The 19769-nt window shown below is 36.5% G+C and overlaps 1 protein-coding gene across 1 annotated transcript; it reads left to right on the top strand.

Moving 5' to 3' along the window:
* The first annotated feature begins 11720 nt into the window (after positions 1-11720).
* Positions 11721-12689, top strand: LOC142175950 (uncharacterized). The gene has a single exon (XM_075242963.1). The coding sequence runs from the start codon at positions 11721-11723 to the stop codon at positions 12687-12689; it is 969 nt and encodes a 322-aa protein (XP_075099064.1).
* The last annotated feature ends 7080 nt before the right edge of the window (positions 12690-19769 follow it).

Genomic DNA, 19769 nt, shown 5'->3' with positions numbered 1-19769 from the left:
CTTGGTGTCATTACGACATCCTACAGAGGAAAATTGGGATCGTGACAGAGTCAATAGCCATAGAGTGAAGCACTACTCGGGAAAAGTTGGTGAAAGCCACGTGGTTGCAGTACTTTACTTCAATTGAGGATGCTATGACATTGTGTCGTGCCAGGATGTTAATTAAGGCACTTCTTGAGAGGCAACTCAAGTTCTTTTCCTTTTTGTCTTTTAGTTAGATGTTGTTTCTTATTTAACTAGATTTTAGTTATATATATATATGAGATATGGGAAAAGGTTACGGCATTATATACGAACCACCACTTGATCAGCTGGTATACGTTGATGATTTTGCCCACAGTGGCCGAGATAATATGATGGGATGCCCTTAGAGGCTTGATGATGTTATGAACATATGTACCTATGCACATATGATATTCATACGCATGTGCATGAAACTATAAGTATTTCATGATTTACAGAGTTATCCAGACTTACAGGTTGAGTCATTTACTCTATATTTCTTTCATATCTATTATATACTTATTTATGTGTTTTACATACTCGGTACATTATTCGTACTGACGTCCCTTTTGCCTGGGGATATTGTGTTTCATGCCCGCAGGTCCTGATAGACAGGTCGAGAGTCCTCCAACTACGCTATAAGCTCAGCAGAAGGTGTTGGTGCGCTCCATTTTCTCTGGAGTTGCTTCTTTGGTCAGTATGATTAGTACATGTATAGATTGGTATGATGGGACCCTGTCCCTACCTTTATGATATAATGTATTCTTAGAGGCTTGTAGACAGATGTCATGTATACGGATACTTGTATGGCCTTGTCGGCCTATGTTTCGAGTATATAAAGAATCATGCCGGCATTATAGGCATGTACTTCATATGTATAAGTTTGTATTCCCTCATGCTTTACTCTAGTTTATTTACCTATGATAGAATGATATGAAATATACGTTATGTTGGTACTCGGTTGAGTAAGGTACCAGGTGCCATCGTGGCCCATCGGTTTGGGTCATGACATAAACCTTGCCTAGGGGGCGTATTGATGATGACGAACCAACTACAGATCCTGCTGGTTGAGCTATGCTTTCCTCACCTCTCATCGGACAATCCCTTATAATGTGGCCCGGATAACCACAAGTATAACAAACACCCAATCCCATACGGCACTGCCCGACATGCTGCTTACCACACTGAGCACGTTGTGGCAAGGGCGGCCTTATCTGAATTAACTCACCCCTATACTGAGAACCTGAGACCCTGGAATTCTGACCAGACCCTGAATATGTGGAATGATCAAATCTCCTACCGCCAAACTGAGGGGGTGTGCTAGCTGATGGCTGGAATGGATACCTCAGGTACTGTTGTCTTTGACTACCTCGAAACTCACCAGAAGGACCCGAAGACCTTGCTCTCTTATTCTGGGCCCTATCATGCTCACGATTGGCCCTTTGTTTCTGCTTACGCTCCTCTACGCCTTGAGCATATGCCTGAATACGAGAAATATCCATGTTTGGCTGAAGTGAGACCGACAAACAATCGTTAAGCAAGTGAGGCTCTAATCCCATCACGAATCGGTGAACCCGATCCTCCATCTTAGATACAATAGTGGGAGCATACCTAGACAATGAATCAAACTGAAGACTGTACTCCCGAACACTCATGTTACCCTGCCGAAGGGTCAAGAACCTATCAACTCTAGCCCGTCTAAGCTCTGGTGGCAGATAATGACGAAGAAAAGCTTTTGTAAAGTCCTGCCATACTACTGGAGGGGCATCCTCGCCTCTGGATAATTCCCAAGTCTCGTACCAATTAACTATAATATCTCGGAGTCTATAGGAAGCTAGCTCAACTAACTCAGTCGCAGTGGCTTTCATTACCCTTAAAGTCCTCTGCACTCTATCAATAAATATTTGAGGATCCTCATTTGGATCTGCTCTAGTGAATACCGGAGGGTCTAAATTAATGAAGTCACGAACCCTCGCACTAACAGACCTATCTACATGACCAATACCTACTTCTTGATGTCGAGCCTGTGCGGCTACTAATCGAGTTAATGGCTGAATAACGTGTCTCATCTCCTGACCCGGTGCATCTGGCTTAGGAGCTGGATGTACAGGGGCGGGCGCTGGTGCCCTTTGGAGCTCTTCTGGAAAGGGCGGGGTATGTGAAGTCTGAGATGGAATCTCACTATGAGACTCTCCCCGAGCCCTAGTAACTCGTGGCGCTCGACTAGTAGTCTCGCCAACCACGGACTTTCCCTGTCTGGGCGGCTGTATTTTTCGGAGGCATCGCTGAAAATGTAACATATTGTTAGGAGCATGAATTCTTATCTCGCACGATCTAATATAAAAAGAGAGTATAACATCCTATATGTCTTGTAACCTCCTGTCTATATGTGTGGTGCACAACACACCCATAAACAAGACTCTACTAGACATAGTCTGGAGACAACCTTAGGACAGAACTGATCTGATACCACTTTTGTCACGACCCAAACCGATGGGCCGCGACGGGTACCCGAATCCTACTTGTTAAACATCCTTAAGCATGCGTTTAAGATGTAAACATGAATAACATCTGCTGAATTATGAGAATAATATACATGAAGGAAACCTGCCCAAAATGGCATACGTACATATACGTGCAACATACGCAGGACGAGCCGACAAGGCTACTATAGACAACTATGTACCTCAAAACCGGAAGCCGGCAAGGCCACATACTATCCAACTAGACATATTGTGTACAGACCTCTAATAGAAATATAACTGTACAAAGACGGGACTGAGCCATGTCATACCCATATATATATATACAAACATATCGTACCAAAATCAAAAGCAGCTCCGGATCAAGTGGAGCACGCCAACTCTCGCTGATCAAGGATCCTAAGAAGGGGAACCGTCAGCTTGCCTACCTGCACCTGTGGGCATAAAATGCAGGCCCCGTGAAATAGGGCATCAGTACGAAAAATGTACTGAGTATGTAAGGCATGAAAATCTGTACGAAAAATGCATAGATGAAACATGGAATAAAGAAATCCATATGTAAATCTAAATAACTTTGTAAGTTCTGAAACATTTATAATGCTATGCACGTGTATATAAATATCGTGTCATGCATGGATATAGGTGTACATAACATCATCAAGCCACTGAGAGCATCTCATCATATCATCTCTACCACTATAGGAAACATCATCAACATATACCAACTGATCAGGTAGTGGTGCGTATATAACGACATAACCTTTTTCCCATATCCCATATACATATATATATATATACATATATATATATATATATATATATATATAAATATATATATATAACGCCATCTGGTCATGGGACAATGTACATGTATAAATGAATGAAATGCATGAAAAATATGTAGTAATCTCAATATTTCTTTCGGATAAACTTTTTCAACTGCGTATTATTTTGAGACCCATGAATAGAAGATATAATAATATGTCACATGGGGAATCAATAACATAGAGACCCCTAGTATTTCTATGAATAGAATCATTTATGAAAACTGTACATTTGCTCGTTTCTTCTGTATAATTTGGACCATGCCAAAAAGAAAGAAGGGATGGCCTTAACATACCTGGAGTAATGAATACTCCGTATAATATTCTTGAAGATTGCACCGTACTGTTTTGTAACCACAAAATTTTAATGGAATTACGCTTCTATTCCTTGAAGTATTTTGAACGAAAATAAGCTTATGTTTGTTTGAAGTATTTTGAATGAATTAGGCTTTTGTTTTTTTTTGAAGTATCTTAAACTAGGAAGAATGGAATATATCTCTTCCTTTAGAATTTTTAACGTTTTTGGTTCTTCTTTTGTCCAAATGGAAGAAACAAGATTTGATATTAAATCTTACTTGAAATTCTAATGGTCCCTAGATAGACACCTAGGAATGACTTAAAAGTTATTCCTTAATTTGTGTCCTTCTGCCACGTTATCTTTCTTGGGGGTAATCTTATCTCATTTTTTTAATAAATAACTAGGTAATGTCCCGTTATTCGATAATTAACCAATTACCCGTATAATTAAAAATCGTCTCAAATTACTGAAAATTCTACTTAATTTTAATATACTTTATACATCATATTATTACGGTCATATGGTACCTTGTATGGTACTAGTCCATAAATATCGGGTAGTATCACTCGACTCGTATTTTATCCCAAATTGGCCACTTTCAACGAAACTCATTTTCTTTAATTCGTGTACCATTTATCCTTCATGACACTTATTTATAGCTTGTTATAAATAGCGTAAATACGTTAACCTCAAGATATTCTCGTCCCTGAGCCTATGTCAATTAACTAAAGACGAAACTTTTAGCGCACGAAAATGCGAGATGTAACATGAATGACCTCTTGAAGTACCTGCACGATTTGTACAGAAGTACAATGTAGATCTCAGATTCTAGCCATATATAAATCCGAAATATTCTCAATTGCCACATATAAATCTTGAATCCATTAGAACCCTCTCGAGAGTCATACACTCTCCTCAAATCTTAATTGCACCACCCAAGCGGGCCGAACGACCTGTGCCCTATTAGCACAACAACACCCAAAGAAGTAACCCCGCCTTAACACAACCGAGTAAATTCCTACTCCATGCGTACTACATCTATCACAAATAACAACTCAATTCATTCTATGATTTTCATATACCCATAAAGTGTAATACAACCTGTATTCAGAAATTCACTTACTTGAGTCATCCTCGATCTCAACCTCTGTAAATCATAACTGATTCACAAGTATGCCTCAAACTGAAACCAGTACAACATATAACCATACAATCAAATTGTCGATAGAAGACTCCCCCACTTAGCTCAAAGCCGTAGAATAAGACATTCGATAACTCACCATACCCATAGTCTATTACTTCCATAATCCCACAGTGAGATTCAACTAAATTCTTCACAAGCTCATACAACACAAACCATAGAATACCTCAAATCATCTGCTAAGCTCGCAATCATCCTCCTGATAGTCAGGTCAACTTTCTTAACCAGTCCAAACTCAAATTGCAATACCTATAACCTATTGGTAGAAAAGAAAGCCTCAACACAACATCACAAGGATCACACATCCGTATATTACTCAGCATGTGATAAACCACCTACTTAGCCTCAAACTGACATCTCTCTATACCCTTTTGCAACAACAACTACTACATAATCACTTAATCTTCCTGTTTCTGAACTCGTCAACATGACATGAATATTTACTTCGCTCCACAAATGAAATAACACAAAAGAATCTCTCAAAAACCTTCATAACTCCAGACTATATGAGACATCTACATAAATCGAGCATCCAATAATCCTTTTTACATATCAAACAAACTCTTCCCGTCACATTCAAACCATCTGAAAACATCCCGCAGTCGCATCCTACACATCATATATCCATCCAATCACTCACCGAGACACCAGTCCCACTCATAGGGACACCACTGGACATAGAAGTCAAAAAGCACATGCTTACACAACTGAACTACCGAGCCTAAGCCAATCCAAACCGGGCTTCAAGTCCTCCAGACCGGCCCATCACTAAAACACAAAAAACACGTCTCGCACATCATCCATGGAATCCACAAGCCGTCAATGTATAGCTAATATGAGCGCTCACATGCGCATACGAGTGAGTGGAAGGAATTCAAAGAGATACGCTTCAAGTTGAATCAATATGGAAAGTTTATCCTAAATGTCTTGTAGCTTCTCGAAGATAGGTATGGACGTCATCATATAAATCCGCATGACTCTACTAGACACTTACTCATGACTCGTAGAACCTATGAACCTAGGTCTCTGATACCAAATTGTCACGACTCGAAATCCAACTAGTTGTGATGGAACCTAACGTAAACCACTAGGTAAAACAATTAACAATAAACCACAATATAATGATAATGATAAGGGTCAAAAATGAAATATCTAATTTTTTATACAACTCCCCAAGAACTGGTAGTACATGAGCTTCTATGATTAGAATTTACAAAGTTGGTATGAAATAAATACATTATTTTTTCGAAATGTACATAAACAGATTTTTATAAATCTACAGGTACCATGAATAAGAGGTAGCTACATCTAGAATGAAAGTACATCTTCAATGCCAGCTCCCTCTACACACAACAATACCAGCTTCAAAATCTGCATGCAAAGTGTAGAAGTGTGGTATGAGTACAACCGACCCCATGCATTCAATAAGCAACAAACCTAACCTTAGGTTGAAAGCAGCGACGAGCTTGAACAACGGTGAGAGTCCAACACCAACAGTGAGGAACAACTCATAACAATATTATGAAAACCGTACAAATATTACTCAAAGATATGATGCTCAACTCATTCACAGTAATGGAAAAATAGGCATGTTTCTCTGGTATAACAGTAAGACCCAAATCTTTCAACGAAATTATAAAAAATGTGAGTATATCAGAAACCTGTGATTTTTTCCAAAAAAACTTTCAACAACAGATAAGATGTTTCATTATTAGATGGCATGAGAAAATTACATCTCTATGCCTACATGTCAATGTTCATATGAAGTCATGAATGTCAAAATACCATACAACATGAGGAAATGCATCTCTATGCCTATATGCCAAGTATGCATGTCAAGTGTAATGCACCATATTGATAAACTCATGTGCTCATGCTCTCGGAGTAGTCAACCTCACTCAGCACGCTCAATCACTCAGTCCTCCCAGTCACTAAGTCTTGCTAATCACTCAGTCCTCCAAATCACTTAGGCCTCCCAATCACCCGACACTCACGCTCGATAGGTACCTTCGCTCACTGCTGGTATGTCAGACTTCGGAGTGTCAGATCCTTTCCAAGCACTAATATAAGGCAATCATGGCATGAATGAATAAATCTTGTTGCGGCGTGAATATCGATCCCATAAATATCACTCATAATTAGGCCTCGGCCTGACTCAGTCGTCATCCTCTCTTGTCTCTCGGCCTCACAAATCTCATGCCAATCAATCCAACAATAATAACATGATGTGACAACAAGTGATAACAGAAGCTGAGATGTGACATGCAAATGAATGAATATGATTGAGTATGTAATTGTAATTTAAGCAAATAATTCAACAACAGAAATGACCTTAGTGGGTTCCAATAGAATAATCATATAGCCTAAACAAGATTTCTAACATGGATTAGAGCTCAAATACTCTAGCACGTAAGAATTTCATGGATAGAAACAAGGTTAGGCAAATACACAGTATCACATAATCAATCGAGTCATAATTCACACGGTGCACGTCTACACGACCGTCACCTAGCATGTGCGTCACCTCAACACCAAATATATAGCACGTATATCCAGGGTTCATGCCCTAAACACCAAGTTTAGATGTGTTACTTACCCCGAATATCCAAATCCAATACCGAGCAAGCCAACAATACTCTAAAAACGTCATCCCGTGCGTACCGACCTTCGAATGGTTCAAAAACTATCCAAAAGCAACTAAAGAACATCAAATAATGCCAAAGGAAGCTAACTCAATTGATAAAGGTAGAATCTTTAATCAAAAGCCCAAGTTGACCAAAAAGACAAATCCGGCTCGCATCTCAAAACCCGATAAAACTCATAAAATCTGACAACACATTCAATTACAAGTCCAACCATACTAGTTTAACTCAAATCCGACTTCGAATCGACGTTCAAAACCCAAAAATTCACTCTATGAAATTTTAGATAAAAATCCCAATTTCTCTCTTGAAATCATAAATCAAATGACAAAAACAAAAATAGATTCATGAAATATAATCAAAACCGAGTATAGAACACTTACCCCAAACCATGTGGTGAAAATTACCTTCAAAATCGTCCAAATTCGAGATCCTCAACTCAAAATATGTATAAATGAACAAAACCCTTGATTTAATATTGTTTTGCCTAGACCTTTTCACATCTGCATAATGAGCCGCTTCTATGGCGTCACTTCTACGACTGCGGAAACAACAACAAAATCGACTCTCGCACCTGCAGACAGAATATCGGCTTCTGCGACACCGTAGGTGCGAGCCGTCATCTACTCTTGTGCATCCGAAAACTCTGCTTTTGCGATCCTTCCTCACCTAGCATTTTCCTGTTTCTGCGATGAACAGCCCGCATCTGTGAAGTTGCTTATGCCACCAAGATTCCGCAGATGCGGCTACACCATCACCAGAAATTCCTTCAGTAATACAACATGAGACAAAATGATCCGAACCACATCTGCAACTCACCCGAGCCACTCGGTACTCCGTCCGAATATACCAACAAGTCTCATAACATAACACGGTCCTACTCACTGCCCACACATAACAATTTCAAAACCATGAATCGCGCCTCAAATCAAACATAATGAACTTTGAATCTTTCAACTTCCAAAACTAATGCCGAACCATATCAAACCAACTTGGAATGAGCTCAAATTTTGCACATAAGTCCCAAATGACATAATGAAACTATTCTAATTCGCGGAACCACAGTCCGAATCCGATATCATCTAAGTCAACTCTTGGTCAAATTTATGAATATTCCAAACCTTCAAATTTTTAACTTTCGTCAATTAGTGCCGAAACCTTCTAAAAATATCCAAATACAAATCGGGGCATATGCCCAATTCTAAAATTATAATTTGGACCTAATGGAACCATCAAAACTCCGATCCAGGGTCAAATACTCAAAAGTCAAACTTGGTCAACTCTTCCAACTTAAAGCTCCCTAGTTGAGAATCATTCTTCCAAATCAAATTCCGGATCACCTGAAAACCAAAACCGACGATTCACACAAGTCATAATATGTCATACGAAACTACTCGAGACTTCAAATAGCTGAACGAAATACAAATGCTCAAAACGGCCAGTCGGATCGTTACATCAAGTTTTTGGATAATGACTGCCCGAGCAAGCCTCCGCGAAACGCTGCTGGGACTGGCACCAAAATCTGCACAAGAAGTGCATATGTGTAGTATGAGTACAACCGACCCCATATCTCTGTTATTACTCGTATTATTTGCTTCTATTGTCTTATTACCTTGTTGTTGCTATTGTTTCTTTATTGCTTCATTTTTACTGTTCTTGAGACGAGAGTCTTTCAGACAGCCTCTCTACCTTCATAAGGTAGAGGTAAGGTATGCGTACATACTACCCTCCCCAGACCCTACTTGTAGAATTTCACTGGGTTCGTTATATACGTTGTTGTTGTTGTTGTTTTGCTCAGCTCAACACCTTCACTCCCGAGGGTTTTCTTCTTTCTTCCTTTTTCTTCGACTGCAACCATGTTACATGGAGTTCATGAAACTAATTGCGGTTTAATTATTCTCCATGATCGCTACATCCAGAGGTGAATTCAGAATGTAAATTTTAATGAATTTGATTTCGAGATTCTACAACAATTCATTTGATTTATTGGATTCGAAATTAATATTTATACTTATTTATTCGAGTTTCTAGTCAAAGTTATTTATATCGGATCAACCTATACCTTATACTCTGCATAGTTGCTCCTGGCTACACTTAGAGGTAAGGGAGGACGATTTTGTGTTTATTGGAAATAGATGCAACTGCAGTAAGTGCTTTCCGATTAAATTATACTAGTACATATAATTGAACAATTTTTAAAGAACATATTTTTACTAAATCCGCACTAACTTATAAAGTAATAATAAATGTAATGCTATTTTTGAGTGTTTGAAAAAAAAATGTTTAATTTGTTTTTTGTTGCAAAACTAGCCCAAAGTTAACGTCAAACGGACATCACTTTAATGCTTTAGGGCATGGGTGACTGTATTGGTGAGCTAGCTTGACGACATCAATGCTATTTTCCAATGATTTGAAGCCTGAGCAGACACTGAATCAGCATAACCACTGGTTTCACTTCCAGTAATTGAACCGATTTGATTGCATGACGTATTATTTCATTTTCTACAACTGCTGCTCCTTTCAGATTACGCTGATTAAGTAACAAAGTTCATTCAAAAACCTTTTAAAACAAAAGTTTTTGTTTAAATAATTAGCGCTAAATTAAACATGACAAAAGGTTTACGCTCAAGACAGATTATAATCACGTAAACGTGCGAAATATTCTGATAAGAATGATGAACACAGGAAAAGGATATACATTCACTTAGAAGTTTAGTAGTATTCGTTTTAGTTCAAAAATTAAACAAAAAGATAGATCAAATTTGTGTTTTAAAAAGTATGAGCGTAAGGCGAGGCGTTTTACATATTGACAAGGCGTAAGCCTCGAGGCACGGGGTGTAAGCCCCATGAATATTTAATTTTTAATATTTTATAAAATAATATAATTACTAGTAAATATTTTTCAAAAGGTAAAATTGAATAAAAAATAAAGAAAACTATAAATAAATAAAAAATATAAATAGATGTGCTCCATCCCCACAAAAAACTAGTCAAAATAATTCATTATCTCTACTTACAAGCACAAGTAACTTGAGTTGAAAAGAATAAACATATGGAAGAACAAAAAGATGACTAACTTGCAATTTGAACTTTGAACTTGATGCTATGGAATAAAATGGATTTTTCTTTGTATTTGCAAAAAAAAAAAAAATATCGAATATTTGTTGCTTTTGGGAGATAGTAACAATCTAGCGGATAAGATAAAGAATTGAAAAAGACCATAAATTAGGGGTTCTAGCAATAACAAAATGCCTTGACTTTTAAATTTAATGTTTATATTCTTTTTTAAAACTTTTGAGCACTACTGAAAAAACTGGAAGATAATTAGCTATGAACTTCATCGTTAATCTGTCACTAAATTGTCCATAGATAACATAATATTTTGATAATCTGTCACTAATAGCGACAAATTCTATTATTTAGCTACAGAATTTATCTGTCGCTAATTCCTATTTTATTAATAGTGGCGTAATTACAAGCTGGCTTTTGAGAATTTGGGTATTATATTAATGACTTATTCAGCAAATTTTGTTTTAATTTGAAAAATTCTCTTGGACTTAATGCTTCGCTAAAAAACATCAACGTCCGGACGTACGCCCCGAATGTATATCTTATTTGTCTCTTACACATCAGATAAAATGAATCTTTACGTAAATATCTTATCGGATTTCCTGTTTACTTTTTCTAGCCGATATATATAAATATATTGATTATATACGATTATACACATATTATACATGTATTGTACTTATATACTACACATGCCGCCTATCAGCGGTAGAGCCAGGATTTTTACTAAGGGTGTTAAATTATAAAATATTAAATACATCAAAAAGTCAAGGGGAATTAACATATAATAAATAATAAATATATATATAACAAATATGGGTTCAACCTTTAAATTCTTTAGTATTTAGCTCATTATGTTAAGTCTTAGCATATGGGTGGTTAAAGTGCACAAAATACAACTAGGAGTGTGCAAGCTAGCAAAAAAAAAGGTAGTTAATTGACAGTTGTACATATGTTGTCATCTAAGTAGTGGAGAAGCTGTATATACAACCTTGTATGTCACGAGAAAAACTCAGATTTTAGAATACAATTTCAATTTCTCTTCTTCCTTCTCAATTCTCTCTCACAATCGAACATGGTATCAGAGCGGGCTTTAACTCCGATCTAGCTCCGGCGAGATTCAACTTTACGGCAGGAACACAGAGGCAAAATACAGAGCAAAGGAATACTGAAATTCTGAGCTCAATTTTCAGGGCAGCCATGGCAGAAAATGAAATCAGCTCACTCGATCATAATCATCCATTGTTTTTGCAAGCTTCAGATGCTCCTGGATTAGTCTTAATTCCGCTCACGCTCACAGGCCCAGAAAATTACGCACTGTGGAGCAGGGCGATGAAATTGGCACTCCGAGGAAAGGGCAAGCTTGGATTTGTGGATGGATCGTATGTAAAAAGTATATATAAAGGTGCGTTAGCAGAGCAATGGGAAAAATGTAATGCAATTGCTCTATCGTGGATTGGTAGCACTGTTTCAAATAAGTTGATGCCTAGTATTGTCTATGCATCGAATGCAAAGAAGGTATGGGCTAACTTCCAGGAAAGGTTTGATAGGTCAAATTTAACTAGGATATATCATCTTTGGACTGCTATTGCGACCTTGAGACAAGGAACAGACTCGGTCACTAGCTATTACTCGAAGATGAAGGATCTATGGGATGAACTGGACGTCATAGCACCTTTGGCTTCATGTGACTGTGAAGAGTCTAGGCCTTCAGTGGAACTTCTGAAAAACATTCGTTTATTACAGTTTCTTATGGGATTGAACGAGAGCTATGGTAACATTCGAAGTAATATCTTGGCAAAAAGGCCTGTAATTATAGTGAATGAAGCCTATGCTATAGTTACACAAGAAGAAAGTCAAAGGACTCTTGGAGTCACAAATACATTGAAAGATCCTCTTACAATGTTGGCAGGTAAAGGTCATGAATTCAAACCAAAAAGGTCAGGATTAATATGTGATCACTGTGGTTACAAGGGCCATCTAAAGGAAAACTGCTATAAGATAGTGGGATATCCACCAGATTTCAAAAGCAAGAAGAAAGGGCAAAACTCAGGAGGCAAAACTTATGTGAACAGTGCAACTAGTGAAGAGAAACATGTGCCAATGCTCCCCACACAAGGAAATTTCTTCACTGAGGAGCAGTACAAACAGCTGGTAAATCTATTGTAGAAGACTACCACAGATGAGTGTTCCACTAATACTGCAGGTATCTTTACTTTAATGTCAAATGCAGGTGTTAGTGATCAACTTTGGATAGTGGATTCAAGTGCTACTCACCATGTGACACATTGTAAGGATGCCTTAAATAACCTTAGAAAAGCAGATCATAAAGCAGATGGAGTACAGTTGCCTACAGGCAGTAGAGCAGAAATTACACATATAGGAAATGCAATAGTTTTAGGGAATAAAACTATTGAGGGGGTACTGTATGTGCCACACTTCAAATTCAACCTACTGTCAGTGTCTAAGCTCACTAGGCAATTATGTTGCTCAGTTGGATTTTATCATGATTTTTGTATATTTCAGGGTCTCTACAATGGCAAGGTGATGGGGATTGGTAGATAGAATAATGGGTTGTACCTAATAAGAGAAAATTTGCCAACAGCAGCAATCAGTTTTTTGAAGGAACATGGAGAAACGACACTATGGCATCTGAGGCTTGGTCATGCATCAACCAAGGCAATGCAACATATTTCAGAACTAAAGAATAAAATACAGACAAGAAGAGAAAACAACTGTGAAGTATGTCCCTTAGCAAGACAATGTCGATTACAATTTCTAACTAGTAGCACTAGATCAAGTAGTTGTTTTCAACTCATACACATGGATGTTTGGGGACCTCATAAGTTACCTACATATGATAGAAAGCTTTATTTTGTCACAATAGTAGATGATTACAGCAGGTTTACTTGGGTATGCTTAATACAGTCTAAATGTGAAGTGGTTACTGTGATTAAAAACTTTCTTGCAATGATAAAGACTCAATTTGAAGCTGCTGTGAAGATTGTTAGATCAGATAATGGTACAAAGTTTTTCAACTCTCAATGTAATACTTTATTTGCTTCTCTGGGAATTATACACTAGTAGTTGTCCATACACCCCACAACAAAATGGGGTGGTTGAACGAAAGCATAGGCATATACTGGAGGTTGCAAGGGCCTTGAAATTTCAAAGCTCAATTCCTAAGAGATTTTGGGGTGACTGTGTAAGAACAACAGTATATTTGATAAATAAGCTACCTACCAGTATCTTGCAAGGAAAATCTCCTTATGAGTTGTTGTTTGGAAAGTCAGCTAGAATAGATCATTTAATGGTGTTTGGTTGCTTATGTTATGCAAGCAACTTACCTAAAGGTGATAAGTTTACAGCTAGAGCTAAGAAGGTTGTTCTTATTGGATACTCAGAAACGCAAAAGGGTTATAGATTGTATGATTTAGAGAATTGAAATATTTTTGTTAGCAGAGATGTGATCTTTAGGGAGCAGAGTTTTCCTTTTGCAAGGGTTGCTGATTCAGACTGTACAGAGGATCTATTTGCTTCACAACCTCCAATTGTGGAATCACAAGCTCCTATAATTACAACTCCATCTCAGAACATACAAGTGCCAGTTAATGCAAATGGCACCACAGAGGTGGAGATTGCTGATATGGAGTTGGTCACAGACCATGCAGAATGTAGTGATAATTATGAAACTTCAGATAATCTGGATTCAGCCACAGTTCATGCAGAGTCCCATATACACCATGAGATCCCAGCAGATGCTTCAACAAATGAGAATCCCTCTCCTATCATCTTGGAACCAGAAGCCCAGATAAGCATAGAAGAAGCAGGGTCAAAAGCTGTTCACTCACAACCACCATCTATAGTGGGACCTCCTAGGAAATCTGATCGACAAGGAAAGGGAAAACCTCCTATATGGCTTAAGGACTACATCACTGAGGCCAAGACACATACAAATAATGTGTACTCTATCTCTAATGTCCTTTCATATGATCATCTATCTCCTGCCTACCAGTCATTCCTCAATGTTTTATCAGTTTTAACTGAACCACAATGCTTCAAAGAAGATGCAAATGATCCAAGGTGGATAGAAGCCATGGATCAAGAAATCAGGGCACTTGAAGAGAACCATACCTGGGAAGTAGTTGACTTACCAGAAGGAAAAAAAGTTATTGGTTCCAAATGGGTGTTTAAGATCAAGTATAAGTCATCTGGTGAGATTGACAAGTTTAAGGCACGGTTGGTAGCTAAAGGATACACACAACAAGAAGGGCTAGACTATCATGAGACTTTTTCACCAGTTGCCAAAATGGTAACTGTGAGAACTGTCTTAAGTATAGCAGCCTCAAAGGGATGGAGCCTCTATCAAATGGATGTCAATAATGCATTCCTCCAAGGGGACCTTTATGAAGAAGTCTACATGTTTTTGCCACAGGGTTTTAAACGACATGGGGAGAACAAAGTCTGCAGGTTGTTAAAGTTACTCTATGGGCTAAAACAGGCTTCAAGGCAATAGAATATTAAACTCACAGATGCCTTAGTGGGAGCAGGGTATCAACAGAGTGCATATGATCATTCTCTATTCACCAAACAAATGTCACATGACATTGTGATTATATTGGTGTATGTTGATGATCTCTTGATTACAGGTAGTAATATCTCATTAGTAGAAGAGGCCAAACACACATTGCATAACAACTTTAAGGTCAAGGATTTGGGTGAGCTCAGATATTTTTTGGGGATTGAGGTGATGAGATCAGACCAGGGGATATTGTTGAACCAACGAAAATATGCACTGGAATTAATCTCTTCCACAGGCTTGGCTGCTGCTAAACCTGCATCTACCCCTATTGAGCTAAATCAGAAATTGACCACTATAGAATATGACAAGCATGTTGGGCACAATGGTGATGAAGAGTTGCAAGATGTGGGGAGCTATCAAAGACTAGTAGGCCAGTTACTCTATTTAACCATTACACGGCCTGATATTTGTTTTGCTGTGCAAGTTCTTAGCCAGTTCATGCAACACCCAAACAATCACACTTAATTGCAGCACTTCGAGTGGTTAGGTACATTAAGGGGTCACCTGGACTTGGGATTTTCCTCAAGAAAGGTCCTATCACCCACCTTTCTGCCTTCTGTGATTCAGACTGGGCAGCTTGCCCAAACACCCAAAGATCGATCACTGGATATGCTGTCAAGCTTGGAGATTCCTTATTGTCGTGGAAGTCAAAGAAGCAGCAGACAGTGAGTCGTAGCTTAGCTGAAGCTGAATATAGAAGCCTTGCTGCAGTAACAGCTGAAGTTACTTAGCTTGTTGGATTGCTGCAAGAATTGAGTATTGAAATACATCAGCCTGTTGATGTCTATTGTGATAGTAAAGCTGCACTTCAAATAGCAGCAAATCCCATTTTTCATGAACGAACAAAGTACATTGAGATAGATTGTCACTTTGTTCGAGAAAAAATCAAGTCTGGCTTGCTTGCTCCTCATCACATTTCGACCAAACTTCAGTTGGCTGATCTCTTGACAAAGGGACTTGGTGTTGCTCAACATTCCTTCCTTCTTTCCAAGCTTGGAGTGTTCGATGCTTTCCACCCTCCAGCTTGAGGGGGAGTCTTAGCATATGAGGGTTAAAGTACACAAAATACAACTAGGAGTGTGCAAGCTAGCAAAAAAAAAAAAGGTAGTTAATTGACAGCTGTACATATGTTGTCATCTAAGTAGTGGAAAAGCTGTATACAAAGAGAAAAACTCAGATTTTAGAATACAATTTCAATTTCTCTTCTTCCTTCTCAATTCTCTCTCACAATCGAACATGGCATGGTACAAGGCATGTTTTTCACATGTATTGAGCCCGTAAAATGAACTTTGACAAGTCTGTGGCGCCTACTCTCTCTCCAACTTGGGTAAAATACCACATTTTTCAAAATTTTCTACATTTCTCCACCTGCTGCTAACTACATACGGGTTTACAACTCTCTTAATTTCAGCAATGAAACTAATAAATATCCCAAGTTCCAACTAAAACTTCACTTCTGAAATACCTAATCGAAAGATAGAAAAAAATATATATGATTCAATTGTCACAACAAAGGACCTCGAATTTACTACTCATGATGACTAACCTAAGCTCTAATTAAGTCAATTTTTACAGCTATCATGCGTATTTAAATACTCAAATCAAACTTCACCAAACAAAAGAAAAATCTAAAAAAATCTGGAATAGAGACTACAACAATTGATCAAATCTCTCACGTCCCATCTGGTCTGAATTCTGAACCATGTTTGGACCTTCAAAGCTACTGACAATGGTAGTGCAAAATTAGCGACCGCATGCACCATCAAAAGGGTTGTGTTGAAATTCCTAGCGATACACGTATTAATTTAGTTATAGCTAAGCTAGCTATAATATCTTGCTTATAATAATAATATTTAGAAAGACTGAAAAAATATTTCCAATATAATATCTTGCTTTAAGATAGTACTATTATGTTTGATTTAATTGTTTAAAAATATTTTATGCACAACTTATGGTGCACACAATCAAGTCAGTCGTAAGATAATTACTACTAAACCAAATTTAGAAAGACTAGAAAAATAATATTCACAATATAATATCTTTCTTAAGATAATATTATGTTTGATTTGATTGTTTAAAAGTAATCCCTGCACAACCTATGCTGTACAATCAATTCACTCGTATGATAATTACTACCGAAACCAAATTTAGAAAGAATGAAAAATTATTTCCAATATAATATCTTGCTTAAGATAATATTATGCTTGATTGGATCATTTAAAAATAATCCCTACACAGATTATGTAGTATTTGAGCCTGGTAGCAATAAAAAAATTGATTTGCTGCATAATTTATGCATAGCTAGCATGAGAACCAAACGATCCATAACAATATAAAAAAAGAATATTATACTATCAAATAATTGATATGGAACTTATAGACAAAAATATTTGTAATATCAAAAATAAAGTAGATTACTAGTCAATTAAAATATACCAACAAGGTAAATTTTTTTAGAGTTTCAGTATACATGAATTATATTAATCCGTAGTAAGCAAGCTATGTCAAAGCGAAACCATGGAGGAGATTCTCCCACAGTTAAAGTTTACATGTTCGACCTTCTTCTAGCTTTAACATACTGCCTAGTCCGTTTCAATTTATGTGACAATCTTTACGTTTCTGTCAGTTTCGAAAAAAAGATACATTTTTATATTTAATAATTATAACTTTAAATTATCAATTTATACCTAATGAGACAATTTATACAAATATCTATAACTCATTTTAGAATATACATTTTAAGAGTCTTAATTTTTTGCCTAAACGTCGTGCTCAATCAAACACCATTGAATAAATTATGATGGAGGGAGTATTAAATTCAGTGTTTGTTTCTTCTTTCACTTTAATTAACTGTAGGTCCTAATATTTATAATATTCCATTGCAAGAAAAAAATATTGATATGCCCCGAGAGAAGCAGATCTTCTGCCTGATATTGAAATTATTCTGCTTTGTTTTCCCAGGTTTTACGCACGTCAGTCAAACAAGGTTTTAACTTTGTCTTTTCTATTAATGCTGTAGTAGGACAGTTGTTAAGGATCACTATATAAATATCAGCCCTAAATACAGTAGTAGTTGTAGCAGTAATCATTAGATTTTCTCCATTAATTTTGAATCAGAAAAAATTGGAAAGTGACTCAAGTCTTCATCGGATCAAAATCTGAGGAACTATGGGAAATACCGCAGACGTAATCAGGAGCACTTATTTATTACTTTATTAGTGTACTATAACTATTACTCACATTATTTTATATTACTAATTTCAGGATACCCATTTACGCGTATACCCCATATTTATTGATACATAATTTTAAAAACTATATAAAAGTTAGATTAAATATTGTGTTTGATTTATAAAATAAAAAATAAAAAAAATCGTAAAAGTCCCGAAAATGACGAATGTGGATCCCTAAGGAAAATAATTAAAAGGCAATTTTGTTTAGAGCGAAATTAATTTTTAAAGGGTAAGAAAGAGGAATGATATTTCAATTAAGGGCTTCGTGCTCTTAGTATCATATAAATATCTATGAACAATTATATGTAATTATCTTTAAAATTTAATTTATATTTTCGACAAGAAATTTTTACGCTATCAAGACATTTAAAACAATTATATGCATTTAGTACTATTGATTTCAGCTTTAGTTGATCAATATTGTCTTCTAGGGCATGTGAACTGATTTAGGCATTTAGCAAAGTAAGTGGTTCTCCATTCATTAGAGGAGATTTTCATGGATCTAGAATTTTGAGTTTATGAGTTTTGAATTCAAGAAAAAAATAGTAACTTATTGGATTTTGAATAAATTACGTACATATATTCAATAGATTTTATAACACAAATATAAAGTTTTGGCCAACACTACTAGATTATATATATCAAATCCTTAGCTAGAACTCAAGCTCCGTCTAGCTCTAATCGTGTTCATGAACGTCCTGTTTAAGAAGCCTTGTTAGAGAGGATTGTGACTTTGTTGTAAGAGATAACTAAAGTCATTTACCACCTGACAAACGATACTAAAGCTGTGAAAAACAGTGTGACGTATGTTTGAAGATGTTATTAAGTAAAGGATTTAACTTATGCGTGCTAAATAAAATGTAGTAATTGATTTCTACAGCATCGGTGAATTTTAACTTGTTATAGAAGAGAATTTATTTTATTTCTTATATACATATTATCAAATTTTTTCTATCTCAAAGAGTTATTTATTTTGTATTTCATACATTCAAAACCTAAGTGACAAATGTTTGTAAAAAAATATATATTGTGTTTATTGGTTTGAAGGTAACACTAGGTACAACTCAGCCAATCAACATCTCTAATTGATTAGTGATTTCGATAGGTGATAATTTATTTTGTAATTACATCATTTTTTTAATTTTCGAGAAGAAATCTTCTGATTTCTCCAGCTTTTCTTAAATTATTTGAAATAAAATATCACAAACGTGCTCAGCAGGCGAAACATACATCAGAAAATACTCAGTAGACTAACAAGCATGGACATTCCAGTAGTACTATAGTTAGAATATAGATATATATGCAAGACATATGTGTCATGTTAATTGGCTTGGTGTAAACGGTGTGAGTAAATTTTTACCTAAATACATAAATATGAAAAAACATTATAAATATTACAAATACATGTATCAAATTTGGAACCCATCATTGCAA

Source organism: Nicotiana tabacum, chromosome 22 (genome assembly GCF_000715075.1).
Source record: "Nicotiana tabacum cultivar K326 chromosome 22, ASM71507v2, whole genome shotgun sequence".
NCBI lineage: Eukaryota > Viridiplantae > Streptophyta > Magnoliopsida > Solanales > Solanaceae > Nicotiana > Nicotiana tabacum.
Note: the sequence above shows the minus strand (reverse complement) of the source record. Positions and strands in the feature narration are given on the sequence as shown.

Bases quoted from the DNA above. Each gene is read 5' to 3' on its own strand.
- LOC142175950 (XM_075242963.1), top strand. From the start codon at position 11,721: ATGGCAGAAAATGAAATCAGCTCACTCGATCATAATCATCCATTGTTT.